Consider the following 23860-nt stretch of genomic DNA (forward strand, 5'->3'; position numbering starts at 1 on the left):
ATGGATGTAAACGAGGACAAAAACGTAGAAATTGGAAGTCACTTAAAATTTCCAGATTTATCATGCGTGAGACATGATAAATGGATGGCAAGCCAGAGTGCAGCAGAAAGCAAAAGGGAAATATCCTAGTGCTACCAGTGAGCACAGGAACGTTCAGGTCCCTGGATGAGGGAGCTGATCTTGGCTCCACCATACTGAGCTTTCTCATCTCCAGGTACCAAGTTATTCATGCAACAAAAATTTGCTCATAGAATTATATTTTCAAAGCTCCTGAACACCCAATCTAAGTAGTCTATTGCCTTAAGGAAACATGGAAAGTTTAAAAGAAAAGGAAGCATTCTAATTTTCAGAATATCACCTCTCACTCTGTACAACCTTATTTTTCTATTGTGTTGATGTATTCATGCCTCTCATGGGTTCTATGATTGAGTGTCATTTCTAACTCCTGTGACTTACAAGAAGTGAAGAATACCATAGTAAATCAGGATGCATTAGACCACAGAAAATGAACAAGTGACATAAATCCTGTGGGATAGAGCCATGGAGTAAATATCAGAGACTACAGGTTTCCTGACTACCTCTATGACCTTGGGGAATTCCTCTATCTGAATTTCAGTAAAATCATTAATAAAGGAAGGTAGGTGGGTTAGGTAATCTCAGAGGCTCCTTCTGTTTGACATTTTTGTTTATTTTTGCCAGTGTTTTTTCCATAGAAGCTTATTAGGAAGACTAATTGGGGCTTCCCTGAAGGCTCAGTGGTAAAGAATCCACCTGTCAATGCAGGGGACACAGGTTCAAGCTCCAGCATGGGAAGATCCCACACGCTGCAGAGCAACTAAGCTCATGCACCACAACTATTGAGCCTGTGCTCTAGACCCGGCGAGCTGCAGCCACCAAAGCATGCGTGCCCTGGAGCCCATGTTCCGAGCCAAGAGAAACCGCCACGATGAGAAGCCTGTGCACCGCAGCTACAGAGCAGCTCCTGCTCGCCGTAACTACAGAAAAGCCTACACGGCAATGAAGACCCAGCACAGCCAAACATGTCTAAATAAATAACCTATTTTAAAAAAAAAAAGGAATACAAATTTGGAGATGCAAACAATTTCTTAGTCATTTTATACACTACCAAGACTGAGAGCTCTGTACTGATTCTGAGGCTTATTTTCCATTTTTTTCCTCATCCTTTCTTAGAGACCTGCGTTGTTGAGGTCTAAGTAGACCTCTTGACCCACTGAGCTGCAGTCAAATAAATATATGTACACATGCAAACACATAAACACACACACACAGCTTTTCAGTAGTCTATTGCCTTAAGGAAACATGAAATCTAATAGCTCAGTTGTGCTTGACAGTATCACTGAAAAAGCAAAAGAGTTCCAGAAAAACATCTACTTCTGCTTCATTGACTACACCAAAGCCTTTGACTGTGTGGATCACAATAAACTGTGGAAAGTTCTTAAACAGATGGGAACACCAGACCACCTTACCTGCCTCCTGAGAAATCTGTATGCAGGTCAGGAAGCAAGTTAGAACCAGACATGAAACAACAGACTGGTTCCAAATAGGGAAAGGAGTACATCAAGGCTGTATATTGTCACCCTGCTTATTTAACTTCTATGCAGAGTACATCATGAGAAATGCTGGGCTGGAAGAAGCACAATCTGGAATCAAGATTGCCGGGAGAAATAGCAATCACCTCAGATATGTAGATGACACCACCCTGTGGCAGAAAGTGAAGAGGAACTCAAAAGCCTCTTGATGAAAGTGAAAGTGGAGAGTGAAAAAGTTGGCTTAAAGCTCAACATTCAGAAAATGAAGATCATGGCATCCGGTCCCATCACTTCATGGGAAATAGATGGGGAAACAGTGGAAACACTGAGACACTTTATTTTTTGAGGATCCAAAATCACTGCAGATGGTGACTGCAGCCATGAAATTAAATAACGTTTTCTCCTTGGAAGGAAAGTTATGACCAAACTAAACAGCATATTAAAAAGCAGAGACATTACGTTACTGACAAAGGTTCATCTAGACAAAGCTATGGTTTTTCCAGTAGTCATGTATGGATGTGAGAGTTGGACTATAAAGAAAGCTGAGTGCCCAAGAATTGATGCTTTTGAACTGTGGTGTTGGAGAAGACTCTTGAGAGTCCCTTGGACTGCAAGGAGATCAAACCAGTCAATCCTCAAGGAAATCAGTCCTGAATATTCATTGGAAGGACTGATGCTGAAACCGAAACTCCAATACTTCAGCCACCTGATGCGAAGAACTGACTCATTGGAAAAGACCCTGATGCTGGGGAAGATTGAAGGTGGGAGGAGAAGGGGACAACAGAGGATGAGATGGTTGGATGGCATCATTGACTCAATGGACATGAGTTTGAGCAAGCTCTGAGAGTTGGTGATGGACAGGGAGGCCTGGTGTGCTGCAGTCCATGGAGTCACAAAGTGTCGGACATGACTGAGCAACTGAACTGATTCAACTCTAGGTAATCTGTTAGGCAGTGTGGAAGTAACTGCATCTTAGTTGGACTGATTGAAAAGAGAATGATCTGGAAGAAGACACATAACTAGACAAAATTTAAGGAATTTATCCCCTTTTGGGTAGCAGTTGAGATACTGATTTTTTGAATGGATTCGGAAGGTTCAGCAAGTTCAACCACAAAGGGAAAACAACGATTGGGGTTTACCAGTGAATGGCTGAAATATGTCTCCAGAAGTGATCCCTCCAAACTGAGAGCATCATGGGAAAATTGTACTACATCAGAAGAAGTTTATACTTTGGAGCTTTGTCTTTGCTGCCACTGTTAAAAGGATTCTTGTCGTGATCCAGCCAGACAGAACAGTCTCTCTCCTCCTCTACTTGGACAACCAATTAAGTTGTCAGTTCCAAATTTAGACAGGGGCTTGAAATAAGCTTAATTAAAGTTAAAAGGATTGGGTTATTGAGTAAAATTTCCACTCACCATCTTTTGTTTTGGGAAGTAGAGAATTCCATTATCAAGCTGGCCTGTTGTTAAATAAGGTGGAAACCTGAGTTAGGTAGGAGTGGGAGGCCAAGCTGATGATTGTGTTGCCACCAAAGTTAAAGACAGGACCGAAAGCAGCCAGGCAGCTCCACAAAAAAAAAAATAAAAAAATTAGAACCTGAAAGCCTCTTCTGATTTCTCAGTGGAGAGATTATAATAACAGGTAAACGATGTTTCCTTCTGGAGAATGTTTTACACCTATGTTTTTAGAAGCTGTTTCATGTAGAGAAGACCACGGCCACTGGTATCTAGTTTTTAATTCAGGCTCCTTGATGTCCTGGTTTTGTAAACTAAGTCAACTAAGGAAACTTCTCGGAGTCTTGGTTTCTTTAACTCTAAGACATGGATAATAATACTTCCAACTCACAGCTGTTGTAAAAACTTTAAATAGTGTTAGTTGCTTGGTGCTACGCAGCTGAGCAATTCAGATTCCACAGCTAACGTCTCCTCAGTTCAATGGAAAGTGCAAATCAAAATGCTGGAAATTAACATTCAAGGAGTGTCTTATTTAAAAATAAGATACATTTGCTACAGACCATTTTATAAAGTAAATAATTCTGCTACAAAGTGGTTAGTGACTTATTGTTCAAGATTAGATTTTTTTTAGTAATGAGATTTTCTTAAAACAGGAGAATGCATCAAAATTTTATTAATAAGACATGATACAAATAAATGATGCCCTGAATCTTTGCACCTGAGACAGTTTGACCTGGGGATCTACAGGTTAGAATTGTCTTTCACAAAGGCTGCAATAAATGGCTCTTCCACAGACAAAGGCTACTTGTTCTGATACAGAAGGGGAAAAAACACCAATGAATTATCACTTTCTTTTCCCAAAAAAAAAAAAAAAAGATGGAGAAAATGCCAAATCTTCTGTGGTTTCTTTCCTGAAAATTTCTCTACTCCAGTAAATCGCTCCTTTCTCTATATTCCCATAGCTCTTTGCTCATACTTCACTCTCCATCTCTGTAGGACAAATATCAGTAATAGCTAATGTTTAGTACATACTTACTTGTCAAACAGCAGACTCTGTCCCAAGGATATGACATATAAACAACCACTTAATCATGTGTTTAAAGTTAAGAGGGCTTCCCTGATAGCTCAGTTGGTAAAGAATCTGCCTGCAACGTAGGAGACCCCAGTTTGATTCCTGGGTCGGGAAGATCCCCTGGAGAAGGGATAGGCTACCCACTCCAGTATTCTTGGGCTTCCCTTGTGGCTCAGCTGGTAAAGAATCCACCTGCAATGCAGGAGACCTGTGTTCAATTCCTGGGCTTGGAAGATCCCCTGGAGAAAGGAAAGTCTACCCACTCCGGTATTCTGGCCTGGAGAATTCCATGGACTATATAGTCTATGGAGTCGCAAAGAGTTGGACACAACTGAGAAACTTTCACTTTCACTTTCATAAGGCTAAGAAGTAGCTGTTATTACCACTTCCTTTTATAGACGATAAAAATAAGGCACAGAGCAGCTAAGGTATTTGCCTAAGTTTATTCAGCTGGTGGGGCTTCCCTGGTGGCTCAGCAGTAAAGAATCCACACGCAATGCAGGAGATGCAGGAGACTCAGGTTTGACCTCTGGGTAGGGAAGATTGCTTGGAAGAAGGCATGGCAACCCACTCTATTATTCTTGCCTGGAGAATCCCCATGGACAGAGCCTGATGGTCTACAGCCCATAGCGTGGCAAAGAGTCAGCTAAGACTGAAATGGCTTAGCATGCATGCATCCCGCTGGGAAGTGATAAAGCCAAGGTGTGAAGACAGACCTGGTTTGTTCCCGTACTCTGTGCTCTTAACCACGTCAAGCTGGCATTGATTCTCTGGGCCACATATTTGAGATTCAATCCATTGCAACTATTAGAATTACTTCCGGAGCTGTTATGATTGAAACAAGATCTGAAAGAGAAGTAATCCTGGCAGTGCAGAAATGATCATTAAGAGAAACAGAGGGTAGCCAAAGAAAACATTTTTTTTCTCCTTCAAGCTTTTTCTAAAGGCTGCACTAGAATGAGACAAAAGCCTAGAATACCAATACGCTGATAAATTGCTTACCAATGCTGAACAAATTTGTCAACAATACTATCTCCATATGTTATATATGAAAGAAAGTAAAATTATCTAAAATTATCCACGTGTTCTAAATGGAGGATTAGAAAGGGAACACCTATCCAGGCCCCCACCCACACCCCACTTGTGAGGGCACCTTAAGGCCCCTTGAGGATTGGCCACTGTTTACTTGTTAAGCCTCACATGTTCCCTTTTTCCATTCAAATTCTGCATTCCAGTTATGTGGAAATGGATTCATTTATCTGAAAATGCTCCAGACGTTTCACCCCGCAGGTCATGGTACTGGCTGCTTCTGCTCCAGGTTCCCCTGTTGCCAGCCTAATTCCTCTTCCTGATTCAGGTGACCAAGTGGGCATCTCTGCACAGGAACTCCTCCCTTACCCTTTGCCCAGGTTTGGGGCTTTGCCTCTTGTTCATATTACATGCTTTGTAGTTCCCACCAATGCCCTGCAGCTTGGTCTCCTGCCTAGAAGGTACAGGTTAAGAATGCAAACTTTTGAAGTGGAATCTCAGTCCTACTACTGACCAGTCACTAAACTCTGAGCAAATTATATATATTCTCTGAGCTTCAATTTTTTATTTGTGTAATGAAAATTAAAACAGCACCTATCTCATGAGCTTGTGGTGAGAATTTGTTAAATGAAACTCAAAGCTTAAGAACAGTGCCTGATACAGAGTAAAGTACATATGGCTGCTATTATTAGGAATAGCAGTAGGCTTTCCTTAAAAGCTTGTCAACTCAGTCTGAATAGTTGGAGACCAGGATCAGAGTGCATGGTCACCTTGGGCTATTTTACCACTTTAGGGAGATCTGGAGTCTGTGCTTCTTAGACGGCAGTTCTAATTACTGATCTCAGGGTGATGACAGAATGTGCTCTTCTTGCTGGGGACCCACATAAAATACCGTTACACCTGCTCATTTTTTTTTTCCGGCCCAGTTGCTCTCTCCCTTGAACTCTGGGTGTCAAATATCGCATCAGCATTTTCTCTGCTGACAGCATTACAAGTTCAGGGATACTGCTCCTTGGGGCATCGTTGGCCGCTTCTGGTAAACAGTGCTCCAGTGTGTTTACTTTAGTTTTAGGAAGAAGCTGGGGGAGAAATTGAGTTTGAGGCCCTGGGGAGCTTCGTAGCTAGAGGCAGGGCTGGGAGTTGGCTTCTTCTCTTCCTTGAGAAGAGGTTCCATTTGTCACCCTCTCCCTCTGTCTTTCTGGATAGCCCTCTCCCTCTCAGCTTGACTCTTCTTTATCATCACTGCTCTTGATATCCAGAGCCCTTTGGAATATTGCTCCCTGGAAATTCTAGACTTCCAGGTTGCTAAGGGAGGTTGGTAGGGATGGGGCAGGGTCTGTCTTCTGAACATCTCCCCCTGTTCTATGCACCCCCACCAAAAAAACTGACCTTATATAGGCCCTTTCCTTTACGCTTTTGTTCCTGTTTCCTCTGTTTTGGCTGTTAGTGTGCGTGTATGTGTGTGTGTATTTGACACCTCCTTCCTAGGTAGTATAATTGTTTGCTTTCGAATAAACAAAGAAGAAATTGCTTTGGACCAGGAGAAAAGGAACTAAGATACATTTTGATCCTATTTTTATATTGCCCAGTGACCCTGAGCAAATCCATTTTTTAGATTCTTAGATTCCTGATTTGTTAAATTAGCATATGGGAAGTCCCTCACTGGAAGCCTGCTTTGAAGTTTTATAACTGTGTTGAAGATGTAAGACTCTTAGAAGACTGGATAGGTCAGTATGTATGGACAAAGGAACTTCCTGAGATTTCTCTACTATCACATAAGCATCTCTCAATAAGCAGTTGATGTATAAATCTTGATTTTGTGTTGCAAAGAAAGGTGCCTTGTAAGGCTGGCTGGGTCAGATCACTCTGGGAACAGCTTAACCAGGGCTCCCAGCCCCTGGGATAAGTGGAGAACACTTACAGCTTCCATGAGCCCCTTATCCTTATCTGTCAGAAGGTAGACAGAATGAAGACCACAATCTCAGAAAACTAACCAAAATGATCACATGGACCACAGCCTTGTTTAACTCAATAAAACTATGAGCCATGCCATGTAGGGCTACCCAAAACGGACGAGTCATGATGGAGAGTTCTGACAAAATGTGGTCCACTGGAGAAGGGGATGGCAAACCACTTCAGTATTCTTGCCTTGAGAACTCCATGAACAGTATGAAAGGCAAAATGATACGACACTGAAAGATGAGCTCCCAGGTTGGTAGGTGCCCAATATGCTATTGGAGAAGAGTGGAGAAATAACTCCAGAAAGAATGAAGAGACGGAGCCAAAGTGAAAACAGCATCCAGTTGTGGATGTGACTGGTGATGGAAGTCCGATGCTGTAAAGAACAATATTTCATAAGAACCTGGGATGTTAGGTCCATGAATCAAGGTAAATTGGAAGTGGTCAAACAGATGGCAAGAGTAAAAATTGACATTTTAGGAATTGATGAACTTAAAATGGACTGGAATGGGTGAATTTAATTCAGATGACCATTATATCTACTACTGTGGACAAGAATCCCTTAAAAGAAATGGAATAGCCCTCATAATCAACAAAAGAGTCTGAAATGCCGTTTACAGAATGATCTCTCTTCATTTCCAAAGCATACCATTCAATATCACAGTAATCCAAGCCTATGCCCTAACAACTAATGCCAAAGAAGCTGCAGTTGAATGGTTCTATGATGACCTATAAGACATTCTAGAACTAACACACAAAAAAGATGTCCTTTTCATCATAGGGGACTGGAATGCAAATGTTGGAAGTCAAGATATACCTGGAGGAACAGGCAAGTTTAGCCTTGGAGTACAAAATGAAGTAGGGCAAAGGCTAATAGAGTTTTGCCAAGAGAATGTACTGGTCATAGGAAGCACCCTATTCCAAAAACACAAGAGATGACTCTACACGTGGACATGAACCAATGGTCAATACCAAAATCAGATTGATTGTATGCTTTGCAGCCAAAGATGGAGAAGCTCTATACAGTCAGCAAGAACAAGACCAGGAGCTGACTGTGGCTCAGATCATGAAATCTTTATTGCAAAATTGAGACTTAAATTGAAGACAGTAGGGAAAACCACTAGGCCATTCAGTCATGAACTAAATCAATACACAGGAAATGACAAATAGATTCAAGGGAATAAATCTGATAGACAGAGTGCCTGAAGAACTAAGGACAGAGATTCATGATATTATACGGTGGAGGCGGTGATGAAGACCATCCACAAAAATGAGAAATGCAAAAAGGCAAAATGGTTGTCTGAAGAGGCCTTACAAATAGCTGAGAAAAGAAGTGAAAGGCAAAGGAGAAAAGGAATACCCATTTGAATGCAGAGTTCCAAAGAATAGCAAGGAAACATAAAAAGCCTTCCTCAGCGATCAATGCAAATAAAAAGAGGAAAACAATAAAATGGGAAAGACTAGAGATCTCTTCAAGAAAATACCAAGGGAACATTTCATGCAAGATGATGGGTACAATAAAACATAAATGGTATGGACATAACAGAAGCATAAGATATTAAGAAAAGGTGACAAGAATACACAGAAGAACTGTACAAAAAAGATCTCCATGACACAGATAACCACTATGGTGTGATCACTCACCTAGAGTCAGACATACTGGAATGTGAAGTCAACTGGGCCTTAGGAAGCATCACTACGAACAAAGCTAGTGGAGGTGATGGAATTCCAGTTGAGCTATTTCAAATCCTAAAAGATGATGCTGTGAAAGTGCTGCACTCAATATGCCAGTGAATTTGGAAAATTCAGCAGTGGCCACAGGACTGGAAAAGGTCAGTTTTCAATCCAATCCCAAAGAAAGGCAATGACAAAGAATGCTCAAACTAAAGCACACGTGCACTCATCTCACACGCTAGTAAAGTAATGCTCAAAATTCTCCAAGCCAGGCTTCAACAGTATGTGAACTGAGAACTTCCAGATGTTCAACCTGGATTGAGAAAAGGCAGGGAAACCAGAGATCAACTGCCAACATCTGTTGGATAATAGAAAAAGCAAGAGAGTTCCAGAAAAATATCTACTTCTGCTTTATTGATTACACCAAAGCCTTTGAATGGGTGGATCACAACAAACTGTGCAAAATTCTTAAAGAGACAGGAATATCAGACCACCTTACCTGCCTCCTGAGAAATCTGTACACAGGTCAAGAAGCAACAGTTAGAACCGGACATGGAACAACAGACTGGTTCCAAATTGGGAAAGGAGTACGTCAAGGCTGTTTATTGTCACTCTGTTTATTTAACATATATGCAGAGTACATCATGAAAAATGCTGGGCTGTATGAATCACAAGCTGGAATCAAGATTGCCGGGAGAAATATAAATAACCTCATATACACAGATGACACCACCCTTATGGCAGAAAATGAAGAACTAAAGAGAGCCTCTTGATGAAAGTGAAAGTGGAGAGTGAAAAAGCTGGCTTAAAACTCAACATTCAAAAAACTAAGATCATGGCATCCAGTCCCATCGCTTCTTGGCAAATAGTTGGGGAAACAATGGACACAGTGACAGACTTTATTTTCTTAGGTTCCAAAATCACTGCAGATAGTGACTTCAGCCATGAAATTAAAAGACACTTGCTCCTTGGAAGAAAAACTATGACCAACCTAGGCAGCATATTAAAAAGCAGAGACATTACTTTGCCGACAAAGTACTGTCTAATCGAAGCTATTATTTTACCAGTAGTCATGTATGGATGTGAGAGTTGAACTATAAAGAAAGCTGAGCACCAAGGAATTGATGCTTTTGAACTGTGGTGTTTGAGAAGACTCTTGAGAGCCCCTTGGACTGCAAGGAGATCAAACAAGTCAAACCTAAAGGAAATCAGTCCTGAATATTCATTGGAATGACTGATGCTGAAGCTGAAGCTCCAATACTTTGACCACGTGTTGTGAAGGACTGACTCATTGGAAAAGACCCTGATGCTGGGAAAGATTGAAGGCAGGAGGAGGAAAGGGACAACAGGGGATGAGATGGCTGGATGGCACCACCGACTCAATGGACATGAGTCTGAGCAAGCTCTGGGCGTTGGTGATGGACAGGACTGCATGCTGCAGTCCATGGGGTCAAAGAGGCAGACATGAAGGAGTGACTGAACTGAACTGAAGTGAACTTCCCTAAGGCTATCAGCTTACTTTTCAGCAGAAACTTTGCAGGCCACAGGGGAGGGGCATAATATATTATAGTTGCTGAAAGGAGGAAAAACCCTACAACCTAGGGTACTCTACCCAGCAAGGAAACCATTCAGAATTGAAGGGATGATAAAGAGTTTCCCAGATAAGCAAAAACAAGTAACATGCTTCTCCATGTTCATGGCAACACTATCTACATAGCCGAGAAATGGAAGCAATTCAATGTCCATCAACACACAAATGAGTAAGAAGATGTGGTATATGTGTATATATAATGGGCTACCACTTAGCCATAAAAAAGAATGGAATTTTGCTATATGTGAAAACGTGCATACATCAGGAGGGTATTATGCACATTGAACTAGGTCTGACAGATAAAGACAACTTTGGTACAGTTCCACGTACATGTGAAATCTAAACAATAAAATAAATGAACAAATATGACAAAACAAAGAGACATATAGATACAGAAAAACTAGTGGTTACCAATTGGGAGAGGGTTCGGGAGGGCCAAGGTGTAGGGGATTAAGAAGTACAACTACTATGCATAAAATTAAATAAGTCACAAGGATGTAATGTACAGCAGGGAATATAGCCAAAATTCTATAACTTGGTATGGTGTATAATCAATGAAATATCAAATAACTATAAATTTGATAACTAATATACATCTAAAAATAACATAATACTTTAAGCCAACTATGCTTCAATTAAAAAAAAAAAACTGAAAGCAGGGGCTCTGTCTTATCAACCTAGAGAGGTGGGATGGGGAGGGAGATGGGAGGGAGGTTCAAAAGGGAGGGGACATAGGTACACCTATGGCTGATTCACGTTGAGGTTTGACAGAAAACAGCAAAATTCTGTAAAGCAATTATCCTTCAATTAAAAATTAATAAATTTTAAAAATTAAATTAATGATCCAAAAATAAAAAAGAAACAGAAAGCAGTAACTTATGGAATGTATTATGTGCCAGCCATTGTTCCATGTACTTTGCAGGAAGAAATTTCCCTTAGATGATAGAAGTTTTACATTTGCTGAAGTGGAAAAGTAGAGACTATTGTTTCAACAGCGTCTCTCTTCTTTTCTATAAAGCATCTTATAAAGATAACAGAAAGATGGTAGGTTTAGCATAAGGGTTACATAAGATGATGTATAGGAAAACACTTTAGAGCCAGACACACTACATACATGAAAGCTAATCATGTTAGCTAATGCTAACCTCAGCTGGGACATCTCCTAGAACAGCAAAATAGATGGTGATCATGATTAAACTCTCCTTGTGGGAAGATCCCCTGGAGGAGGAAATTGCAACCCACTCCAGTATTCTTGCCTGGAGAAATCCATGGACAGAAGAGCCTGGTGGGCTATAGTCCATAGGGCCACAAAGAGTCAGACATGACTGAGAGACTTAACACACACATGATTAAATTCTGCCTGAATGCCAGCAGATCTGGGGGTAGAGACATTCTCAAAACCTCAAAAGCCCCTTGGAGCAGTTATAAGTAGCCTATATGTATGATATAGTACTGGGAGGAAATGAACCATGTTGGACAAAGATCAAAATATTCCTATGCCAAACTAGACATTTTTTTCCCTCCAAATTAAAATATTTAGTAAGGGCAGAAAGTTGGACTATTGTTGAATTAATTTTCTAATGTGTTCCTTCCTGTTCATTGTCAGAGATTTTTGAGCAAGTATGTTCTACAAATCCAGGTAGAGAGATCTACTCCTAACTAATGGCCCAATGAAGCTTTTTATCTTTCCACTCTCTGAATAATATGGCTATCTTCCTGTTGCACTGAAAACAAAATCTATCTTTTCTTGTAATATTGGTTATCACTATCTTTTTCTGTAGTGTTAATTTTAAATTCAGACATGAATCCTGCATTTTCAATTTTAAAAAGTCAATAGAACATGGCAATTTAAGAGACAGCAACACAGTGAGGGAGGAGGAAACTATTGATAAATGTATATTAAAAGATAGATTAATTTCAAAGGCAAAATTTGACTTCCTCTTAAGGAGGTATGGTTTCTGCAGTCAATAATATTAAGCAGCAATCAGTGGGTTTCATCTTGCTTTACACTTGAGCTCACACGATTGGGTGGAGACGCGGCATGGTCACATGAACACCTGGGTTGAAGTTTTAACTCTTGATCTTTTGCCTTTTGGAATTTATTTTCTGTATTAATCGCAATTAATTAATTAATTGTCCCCAACACAGGGACAGGGTTTCTATAAAGGAGTAAGTGCAGCAAATGGAGAGACAGATGATCTTAGGTCACCGGGGCCTCATACCCTTCCCTAAGTGCTGATGGTAATCAATTTCCATCCCCTTTTTATTAATCTCGTGAGTAGATAGGGTAACTAATAAACATCATGAATATTTTTTAAATTACTCTAGCTATTGTATGTGTGTCTGCTTGTGTGGAGAATTTTAAAATTATAAAGACTTATATCTGAAACAGTCACCCTGGTGGCTACTGCAGTTACTTTAATGATGCAGCTTTTGCCCATAAATTTTATTACTCTTCTTTGAGGATGGACTTGAGTCTGCTTGAAAATCACACCATTAATTGGCCCTATAAATCTAGTTCTGTCCAATCTATTGCTTTTCAAACAGGATCTCAGGCATCTGTCATTTAATATTCAGTCTATATGCAAAGATCCCTAATTGTTCCAAGGCTGTCTTTCGTGGCTGTTTTTCCCCTCCCTTCCCTCTTTCTCTCCCCACCCCCTCTCTATATTGTGATTTCTATTACTGAGTCAAGATCGTATAAAGGTTAATGAATTCCACATGTTTTTTTACAGTGTTTAATCATTCCTAATAGGTTAAACAACAACCCTTCCGTCTGTGTATTATTATTATAACACTGACCTTTTTTGAAGAATCCAGACCAGTTATGTTACAGGTGTTTCACATTTGGGGATTTTTCTGACTTGTACTTCTTGATTAATTTTAATTTGTTTATCTACTGCCTTTCTTTTCTGTAAACTTAACATTAGAACTCGAGACCTGATTGAATTTGAGTTAATCATTGGAAGTAAGACTATGTCACCTGAGGTGTCTGCCACCTTTTATTGAGTAACAACACAAGGCTTGAAATGTCGTAACAGGTCAATGCGTCTCACATTGCTGATGCCAAATTTGATCACTTGGCTAAAATAGCAATGATCAGATTGCTCCATGTTCAAATACATTCCACTCTTTGCAATCATTTAGTTATCTGTGGAATCATTCCTTGGCATAAGATGAACATAATGTTTCTGAACAAATTATTACCTAATGGTTTCTAGTATATAAGTTTGTCCCTTGCCTGAACCAGTTCTTACATTGAAGTTTCCAAAATGCTGTGCTGTGCTTAGTCGCTCAGTTGTGTTGACTCTTTGCAACCCCATGGACTATAGCCCACGAGGCTCCTTTGTCCATGGGGATTCTCCAGGTAAGAATACTGGAGTGGGTTGCCATGCCCTCCTCCAGGGGATCTTCCCAACCAGGGATCAAACCCAGGTCTCCTGCGCTGCAGGCTGATTCTTTACTATCTGAGCCATCAGGGAAGCCCATGAATACTGGAGTGGGTAGCCTATCTCTTCTCCAGGGGATCTTCCCAACCCAGGAATTGAACCAGAGTCTTCTGCATTGCAGGCAGATGCTTTACCAGCTGAACTTCCAGGGAAGCCCAGAGTTCCCAAAATAATGATATTCAAATGCTACTGTTTCTTTCTGGGTGTGCTAGCCAGCATCCATCTCAAAGAGCTTTTGTCAGCCTTCCTCCATTTTTTAATATCACTATAGACTTAGAGGTTTCATTTCTTTAAATGTTACAATGAATTACACTTACTATTCACAATAATGCTTAAGTTGTCCCAAATAGAGCCAGTAAGAGCACGCTTAAGCAAGCTCTTGTGTGTTATTGACATACTCATATTATGAGCACTTCCTTGATTTTTAGCATAAGCAGAGGTTCCAATTTTCACTGCATGTTCCTATAGATCTGAGCACAGGTTTTACAAAATATTCACAAATTATTTGACATACTCCCTGTTTAAGACCTCACTGGTGTTATATAAGCATGACCTGAAAATAGACAACTTTAGGACAACTTCTGCTTTCTCCTGATCATTATAGAGTTTTGTGGAAAATGATATCTTTAAAAAAACAGTAAAAATGGATAATACTTAATGCCAGTGGGCTTTAGTGTCCTCATGTACTGTCACAAGATACACGGGTACAATCATTTTGGATTGTTAATGCAAAGCACTGGCCAGAAAAAACTCACAAATTTCAGCCCAGTCATCCCACTCCAAGGAAGATACTCCAAAGAAACAAAGAAAAAAGCATATCCAGAAAACTGTTCATTACAACTTAAAAAGGTAAGCTTTGCATAGTCCCAGGTATATATTATGCACTGAAAAATATTTGTTGAAAAGTTAAATGTGTGCAAGAGTCTGATAATGATTGAATAAATTTTGATACATGAAAATTATGGGGGAAAACGTAGATTCTAGCTCCTTTCCTCTTTAACATGAGCTAGCCCTTGATGACTCAGTTCTAACGAACAGAATGCATCCGCTGTTACGTTTCTGAGACCCCCATCATGGAAGGAGATGCAGCTTATTGCTGACTTGCTTTCTTTGGAAACATATTCCTTGGGAGTTTTGAGCAACACGTAAGTCTAGTTTCCCTGATGCTACCGAGGTGCAGAGGTCACATGGTGATGGGAAAAAAAAACAATCAAAGAACCCTAGATGTTCTTGCCTCCTGGTTTTCCAGTCCTTGGCTTTTTTTTGGCTCTTCCTAGCATTGTCTGTCAGACATGAAGTCAAGAGATTCCAACTCCAGCCAACACTGAGTGGAGTGGTATTAAGTCAACTGTGCTGAGTCTTGCCCAAACTGCAGATTCATGAGCACTAGTGTTACCATTGTTTTGGAAGCTACTAAATCCTGAAACGGTTTATTGTACAGCCATAGCTGACTGGAACAATCTAATACCAGTCAACTTTTAAAGGAGCATTGTTTTCTATTCATGAGAAATGGTATTAGAATAAAACTTGGGTGTTGGCATTAGTTCATTGCTCCTGGGCACTTTTGATTCCAAATCTTTTTAGTACACAGGGTGGGGAAAATGTATTCCATATGTATATGTTTGTGTGTATATTTCCAATTAAATTTACCATTAAAGGAATTTTTCACTACTTTCATTTCATTACCACATCATTTTTACCCTGAAAATCTTATTTTGTAATAACATTAATGTATTTGATATATTTGCTTCACCCTACAGTACCATGTGGTGCTAGCGGTAAAGAACCTGCCTGCCAATGTAGGAGATATAAGAGATGCGGATTCGACCCCTGGGTCAGGAAGATCCCCTGGCAGAGGCCTTGGTAACCCACTCTAGTATTCTTGCCTGGAGTGGACAGTGGAGCCTGGTGGGCTATTGTCCATAGGGTCGCAAAGAGTCGGACACGACTGAACCAACTTAGCACTCCTCCTCAGTAACATACCCTACTACCAAGATATTAGTAGAAGTATTACTACTAGCATTCCTAAAGCTGTATATTGTCAGCCTGCTTATTTAACTTCTATGCAGAGTACATCATGAGAAACGCTGGGCTGGAAAAAGCACAAGCTGGAATCAAGATCGCTGAGAAAAATAACAATCACCTCAGATATGCAGATGACACCACCCTTATGGCAGAAAGTGAAGAGGAACTCAAAAGCCTCTTGATGAAAGTGAAAGTGGAGAGTGAAAAAGTTGGCTTAAAGCTCAACATTCAGAAAATGAAGATCATGGCATCTGGTCCCATCACTTCATGGGAAATAGATGGGGAAACAGTGGAAACAGTGTCAGACTTTATTTTTGTGGGCTCCAAAATCAGTGCAGATGGTGATTGCAGCCCTGAAATTAAAAGACGCTTACTCCTTGGAAGGAAAGTTATGACCAACCTAGATAGCATATTCAAAAGCAGAGACATTACTTTGCCAACAAAGGTCTGTCTAGTCAAGGCTATGGTTTTTCCAGTGGTCATGTATGGATGTGAAAGTTGGACTGTAAAGAAAGCTGAGGGCCGAAGAATTGATGCTTTTGAACTGTGGTGTTGGAGAAGACTCTTGAGAGTCCCTTGGACTGCAAGGAGATCCAACCAGTCCATTCTAAAGGAGATCAGCCCTGGTGTTCTTTGGAAGGAATGATGCTAAAGCTGAAACTCCAATACTTTAGCCACCTCATGCGAAGTGTTGACTCATTGGAAAAGACCCTGATGCTGGGAGGGATTGGGGGCAGGAGGAGAAGAGGACGACAGAGGATGAGATGGCTGGATGGCATCACCGACTCGATGAACGTGAATTTGGGTAAACTCTGGGAGTTAGTGATGGACAGGGAGGCCCGGCATACTGCAATTCATGGGGTCGCAAAGAGTCGGACACGACTGAGTGACCGAACTGAACTGAAAGCGTGATTGTTAATAATAAACCTACTGAATGAATTTATTGATTTTTGTGCAATTCTTTTTATTTGTTTTTAGAATATTCCCTATGAATGATACACACTCATGGTATAAGGTTCAAAATCATTTGAACTCATTCTTTTCTTTTAGTGGATGTGTGATCAGTTTGATGTAAACTTTAGGTTCACTAGTTATTCTTTGGTTCAATTTTAGGTTTTGCCTTTATTCTTTCTTATTTAACTTTATTTTTAAATGTATAAAGTTTTCCATGGTTCAGAAGTCAAAGCTACATAACATGTTAACTCAACCCTTCCACACTATTCTCACATACATTCTAAAGTTGCTGTTGTTCAGTTGTTAAGTCTTGTTTGATTCTTTGTGACCCCATGGACTGAAGCATGCCCTGTCCTTGACTATTCCTGGAGTTTGTTCAAACTCATGTCCATTGAGTCAGTGATGCCATCCAGCCATCTCATCCTCTGTCATCCCCTTCTCTTCCTACCCTCAAACTTTCCCAGCATCAGGGTCTTTTCCAATGAGTCAATTCTTCCCATCATGTGGCCAAAGTATTGGAGCTTCAGCTTCAGCATCAGTCCTTCCAGTGAATTTTCATGGTTTATTTCCTTTAGGATTGACTGGCTTCATCTCCTTGTTGCCCAAAGGACTCTCAAGAATATTCTTTAGAACCACAGTTAGAAAGCATCAATTCTCTGACACTCAGCCTCCTTTACGGTCCAACTCTCACATCCATACATGACCACTGGAAAAACCATAGCTTTGATTGGATGGACCTTTGTCGGCAAAATAATGTCTCTGCCTTTTAATATGCTGTTTAGGTTTGTCATAGCTTTTCTTCCAAGGAGCAAGCACCTTTTAATTTCATGGCTGCAGTCACTGTCCACAATGATTTTGGAGCCCATGAAAATAAAATCGGTCACTGCTTCCATTTTTTCCCTGCCTATTTGCATTGAAGTGATGGGACTGGATGCCATGAACTTAGTTTTTTCAATGTTGAGTTTTAAGCCAGCTTTTCACTCCTCTTTCACCTTCATCAAGAGGCTCTTTAGTTCCTCCTCTTTTGGCCATTAGAGTACCATTACATTCTAAAGTTGGAGAAGGCAATGGCACCCCACTCCAGTACTCTTGCCTGGAAAATCCCAGGGACGGAGGAGCCTGGTGGGCTGCCGTCTATGGGGTCGCACAGAGTCGGACACGACTGAAGTGACTTAGCAGTAGCAGTAACATTCTAAAGTAAACATTTTCAAAAATAAATATATTCATTTGTTTCTCCTTGGTCCTTCCTATAAATATGTACTCATTTTTCAAAATTTCTTATAGAAAAACAATAATAATCTTACTGTTTTTCACTTGGTCAAATAACTTAGAATTCAGTTTAATCTGCTCATGGAACTATCTTGCATTCTTTCTACAGACTATTATATTCAGCCATATTGATCTACAGTCTTGTGTTCAACCTGTCATTTTGGGGGGCATTTTATTACCACTCCTTTGCTACAACAAAAAATTTAGTAAGATGTAACTTTCTGTATGTTTTACTATGGCTGTGGTAGTGGTTGTGTTGTGTTGTGGAGATCTATCTCTCAGGTCAATTGCAAGAAGTGATATTTAGGGATCAAAAAGTAAATGCACATACAATTTTATGAAGTAATACCAAAGTTTCCCTTTTAGCACTTGTACTATTTTGAATTCCAGCTGACACATTTGATTGCCTTTTCTTCATAGTTTTATGAAGTAAAAGTTTATTGTCAAGTTTTTAGACTTTTGCTTTCACTTTCACCCATCTGACAGTATCTCAATGACTGGTCATAATTTTTCTTTCATTGTTACTAAAATATAGTTTTATATGTTTAACAGATATGTATGTTTCTCTTTTGTAAACTACTCATCTCCTTTATCTGCTCTTCTATCAGATTTAGTACTTTTTGTCTTACTTTTTAAGACTTCTTTATGTATCAGTTGGTGTAAGTTGCAAAAATATTCTTTTGACTTTGCTTGTGGTATTTTTTTTACCCTAAAATTTTATTTAATAAACATTCTTTTTGGTTCTGCCTCCTGATTTTGAATCATACTTCAAATATCCTGAGTTTATTAACTTACCAAAGTTTTCTATTAGTCATTTTAGATTTTATTTTTTTACTCTGTGGTCTATGATCCCTTTGGAGTTTGATAACTGATGTGAGGTGCACGCCCAGCTTTATGTGTTGTCCAAGTGGCCATTCAGTTGTCCTAGCACCATTTACTCAAAAGCCAATATTTTCCCCAGTGATATCCGATGCTACATCAATCATATAGCAAACATCATTATGTAGCTGTTTTCCTTTCTGGACCTTGTACTCTCTTCCATTGATTTATTTTTCTAATCATGGGTGAATACCACACGATCTTCACTATAGGTACCTTATTGTATGTCCTAACACTTACTGACACATTTTTTGGAGATATTTTTCTCTAGGTATTTTGGCAAGTTTACTTTTTTCATATGAACTTTAGAAATACTTGTCTAGAAAGAAAAAAAAAGGTAGTATTTTAGTGAGCTTAGCCTAAATGTATATGTGTGCTTAAGGCCAGTTCATATTTTTCTGCTCTTTAGTAAGTCCTGTCCAAGAATGAGTGTCCAAGTCTACTTATGTGCCTTTCAGGAGTGTCTGCAATTTCACCCAAACAAATTTTACATGTATGTTGTTGAGTTTATTCTTAAGTATTTTATCTTTATGTTACTATGGCTAGTGGAGGTTTCTTTTCCTTTATATCCTGTAACTGAGTATTATTTATTTCTAAAAACCAAATTCACCATGGAGAAATGAAACAAAAATGTCGAAATTTGGGAAAATCTTGTCATAGTCATGGAAATGGATTGCTTTTTGAAACTCAGAAACTACAGAGACATGAAACTCAAAAACTATAAAGATTATGTTTATCTATTTAAAAGTTTAAAAACATCTGTACAGGAAAATATTATAAACATAGTTGAATATATATGACCAGCTCAGGAGAATATCAGACCAAAATAGCAAAGTACTAATTTACTTAATCATAAAGAATGACTAAATATCAGTGTGAAAAATACCAATAACCCAACAGAAAAATAAACTAAATTCACAAATAGATTATTCATGTGTATAGAACCATAAACTGTGCAGAAGCATATAATAAGGTAACAACAACAATAATAAAGTAATAACAATGATAAATAGCAGTAAATTTCAAAATGCTTATCTTGTGTCAGATACTGCCCTAAGTTCTTCACCTGTATTAATGTATTAAAACGCGGGTATACCTGTGGCAGATTCATTTCGATATTTGGCAAAACTAATACAATATTGTAAAGTTTAAAAATAAAATAAAATTAAAATAAAATAAAACCTCACAGAAACATTTTGAGCTTGGCATGACTATGATCCACATTCTACCAATAAGGAAGCTATTGATTAGAAATAAGATTATTATAAATAAGGATAGACATGCAAACTGATTAATCATTTTTGAAGCTGGAATATCATCTTTCATCAGTCACACTGAAAAATACAAAAAAGTCTAATAATACACAGTGTTGCTGAAAGTATGATGACCCTGCTAGCCTCATGAATTTTGGGAAGAGTACTAATTTTGATAACCTCTTAACAGCCTCTATCAACTTGTTAAATGCTTGTATCACTTAAAAAAAATTTTTTTTGTTGTGTTGTGTGATCCCCAACCAGGGATCGAGCCTGTACCCCTAAAGTGGAAGCACGGAGTCTTAACCACTAGACCACCAGGGAAGCCCCGGGTATCATTTTTAAGCCATGAGAATTTCTGATAGGAATTTCTCAGAAATAGAGTTTAGTATATATGCAAATATGAAAGTATAAGAATTTCCATGATAGCAGTTTTTTTCTAGTTGAGAAAGACTAAAACAATGCACCTGCCTGATAGTTAAATAAAGTGTATTACCTGTAGACAATGAACCTCTTGACAGCGTCATTATTATGAAGTCCATCCCCATATACCGGTGATAGCAAGATGTCAAACATCTTAAGGGATAACAGCCATGTGCAGAATTGTGGATGGTCTTCTCCACAATAAAGCAAAGTGCTTGCAAATGCATGTGAAGTTTCTGGAAAATATACAGGAAACTCAGCATTATTTGTCTCTGGAGAGGGGACTGAAGGTCTGAGGTGGAAGAGAGCTTTACTTTTCATTATGTTGTAATTTTTTTTTTTTGCCATATACAAGTATTACTTCAAAATTTAGAAAGAAAATATTAGAGACAAAGAGAGAGAAGGTTCAAAATACGTTCAGCCCTTGGGATAGGCATCCAAATCTCCCACTGTGGCTACGTTGAAGGGAGTCATGTGCTTTGTGGTATTCTAGTTTTATCTGTGTATTATAGTCAGACAGATGATGTACTCTCACACCTTAAATTCAGGGTCTCTCTACTGACTTCTGACTCTTCAGGACTCATAGGAACATTTGCTAAATTGGTTGAGAGGGTGATGAGCTCAGCCTGTATTTGACTAGAAATCTGATACTGTGAGACAAGCTTCAGAGTTGATCCAGGCAATTGGAGCTGCAATTGTTTATAAATTGAAGCAATGCTTTGAAGCTGAGGATTTCTTTTACAGACCAGGAAGCCTGCTCAGTAGGTGGGATTCCACGAGCTTTTGGTTCACTTGCAAAAGCTTTCTGCCATAATGCAAAATCCACATAATAAGCAGTTTTCAAACTATATCCCTAGAGACCATGCTTGTTAAAATTGTTCTACCCTAAATAAATGTGTATCTGAAGGACTGGGGAAAATACTTATTTTGCAGTTATGTTTTGGCCCTAGGGACAATGCAGAGAGCCTCCTCTTGAATGAGGACCAGCCTGAGGGACATAGTAGCCGATGCTGGCAGGGGTCAGTCCTGGGCCCAGTGTTGCTGAATGATGTTTTTCCTGCTGGAAGAAGACAGGCTCGTCAAAGGTGCAGATGGCACCAAGCACTTGGGAAGGAAGCAACGTTTTGGAGACAAGAACAGAATTCAAATTCTGTTAGTAAATTGGAAAGGTGAAGAAGAGAAACAAACAGAGGAGGGAAAATATGAGAAGCACTGAAGATGCCAAAGAGGTAAAGGCCAAAATCTAGGTGAACTGCTTACAATTAAACCTAAGGGTCAGAGTAGACAATCAATTAGAAATTGACAGTAGGTAATCAGTAGAAAATCAATTCTGTGAACCACAGATGATGGAAGAAAACCATTCTTACATACCAAGAGCTAGTCAGGCATCATTTTGAGGTATCTTAGTATTTCTGGATTCTGATGTCTGCCTGGAATTATATTTGCAAAATCAGACATGGTGATACAGTTGAGAATTACGACTGAAAAGAAACTATATGAGCAGGAAATATGTACAGAGATTTCTAAGAAGCATCATGTGACTGACTTTGGGAAGGGTGCCTTAACCGCAGATATACTCAACGTTCATGTCAGGGTGTTGCAGAAACCAGTCATCGAGAAACCAAGCACCACACTTGGAGAGTTGGAGAACTCAGGTTTATCACACTGGCGGGCCCAGAGGAGTTAACACCCCAAGTTCCGAGCCCTGAACAAAGGGGTTACAGAGTTTTTATAGACACACTTCGGTGGGCAACACTAGCTGTTAATAGGCTGGTTTAAACTAAGGGGTTTCGTGCACACGGGAACGGTGCTCAAGGCAGGGAGGGGGATGTCTGACCTTTACATGGACAGGCATGATTAGGCAGGTTTGCAGGGGCTGGGCAGTTGCAATGAGCAGGACGAGGGTGAGTGAGATAAGCTCCAGCTCCTAGTATTGTGAGTCTCCACTTTCCAAGACTGTGTGGCCTGTGTGATACTTTGGCAAGGAGCAAGCTGAGTTACACAGGCAGAACGAATAGGAGGTTACGTAAAATTTTAACTTTTCCTCTTCAAGGGCCCCATTATATTTTAATGGCGATAAAGTAAGACTCAGTCCTAATTCAAATGCCCCTGGAAGTAGATTAAGGATATAATTGTTTCTGTATTATAGATTCTCATGGAGCTCTATATTTCTTAATCATAACACTTGGTGTAATGGTAAATAATTCTTTCCACAAATATTTATTAAGCACCTACTGAGTGCCAAGCACTAGTCTAGGCACTAAGTATATGTAATCTCTTTAAACCCTTTTTCCAAATTTCAAAATTTGTATAATGTGCATCTCTTCCTTGAAGTAATATATCTTATACAGCTGCTAAAAGTCAGGTGACCCTCTCTATTTGACCTGGAGATCTCTTTGTCCACATCTGAAAGATTATTAGTTACATTTTTTTATCTTCCATGTTAACACAGGAGATTTCTTTCCAAACGTTTTCATAATTACATAGAATGCCTCCCATTTTCACAGTTTCCTGTAGCTCTTTCCTTGACATTTTTCCAGCCCTTTGCCCATTTCCAGAGATAAAAGCTAAAATAAATGTCACTGACTTTAACAACTCACTCCTGGCATCAATTTCTGCATAAGCTATGCTTTGCCACACACACACACAAAGTACCACATCATAAACCACAAACACACTGGCTTAAAATAGAAAGTCAACACGAGCCACAGGTTAGCTGGGCAGCTCATGCTTGTCTGCGGTCAGCTTCAGGTTGGCCAGGAAGCTTTGTTGGTACAGAATGGACTCAATGTGGGTAAGTGCAGTGACTTGACTCTGGGCCACCTGCTTTTTTATTCTCCAGTGAGGCAACCCAGGCTGGTAATTAAAGCAATCAAAGAGCAGCAATAGAGACAAAAACGGACAAGAGCTCTCTGCTAGCCTCACTCTTGTCAAGACAAATCCCATGGTTGAACTCACAATCAAAGAGCAGAGACCTCTTCTCCACCTCTAGGTGAGAGCAGCTTCAAAGTCACATGAGAAGAGCATGGATACAAGGAGGGGCAAACAACTGATGCTGTGAATGCAGTAAAGCTGCCAAAGAGATGATTGGCGTATTCCACGTCAAAAAAAAAAAAATTATGATGTCTTGATCATGGTGGATGTGGTAGGAAATAGTCAAATTCTGGCTCTCTATGGAGGTCTGTGGAAAATTCTGAAAGAGATGGGAATACCAGACCACCTGACCTGCCTCTTGAGAAACCTGTATGCAGGTCAGGAAGCAACAGTTAGAACTGGACA

The 23860-nt window shown here is 39.6% G+C and overlaps 1 protein-coding gene across 1 annotated transcript in view; it reads left to right on the forward strand.

The window, feature by feature from the left end:
- The first annotated feature begins 900 nt into the window (after window positions 1-900).
- The window catches only part of LOC104995810, a 191923-nt gene continuing 168963 nt past the window's right edge, over window positions 901-23860 (forward strand). Inside the window, 1 exon segment of the mRNA XM_010849826.1 lies at window positions 901-1014. Within this exon segment, the coding sequence (XP_010848128.1) occupies window positions 901-1014 (114 nt within the window).

The sequence above is a fragment of the Bison bison genome, unplaced genomic scaffold (genome assembly GCF_000754665.1).
Source record: "Bison bison bison isolate TAMUID 2011002044 unplaced genomic scaffold, Bison_UMD1.0 scf7180017864287, whole genome shotgun sequence".
NCBI classification, from domain to species: Eukaryota; Metazoa; Chordata; class Mammalia; order Artiodactyla; family Bovidae; genus Bison; species Bison bison.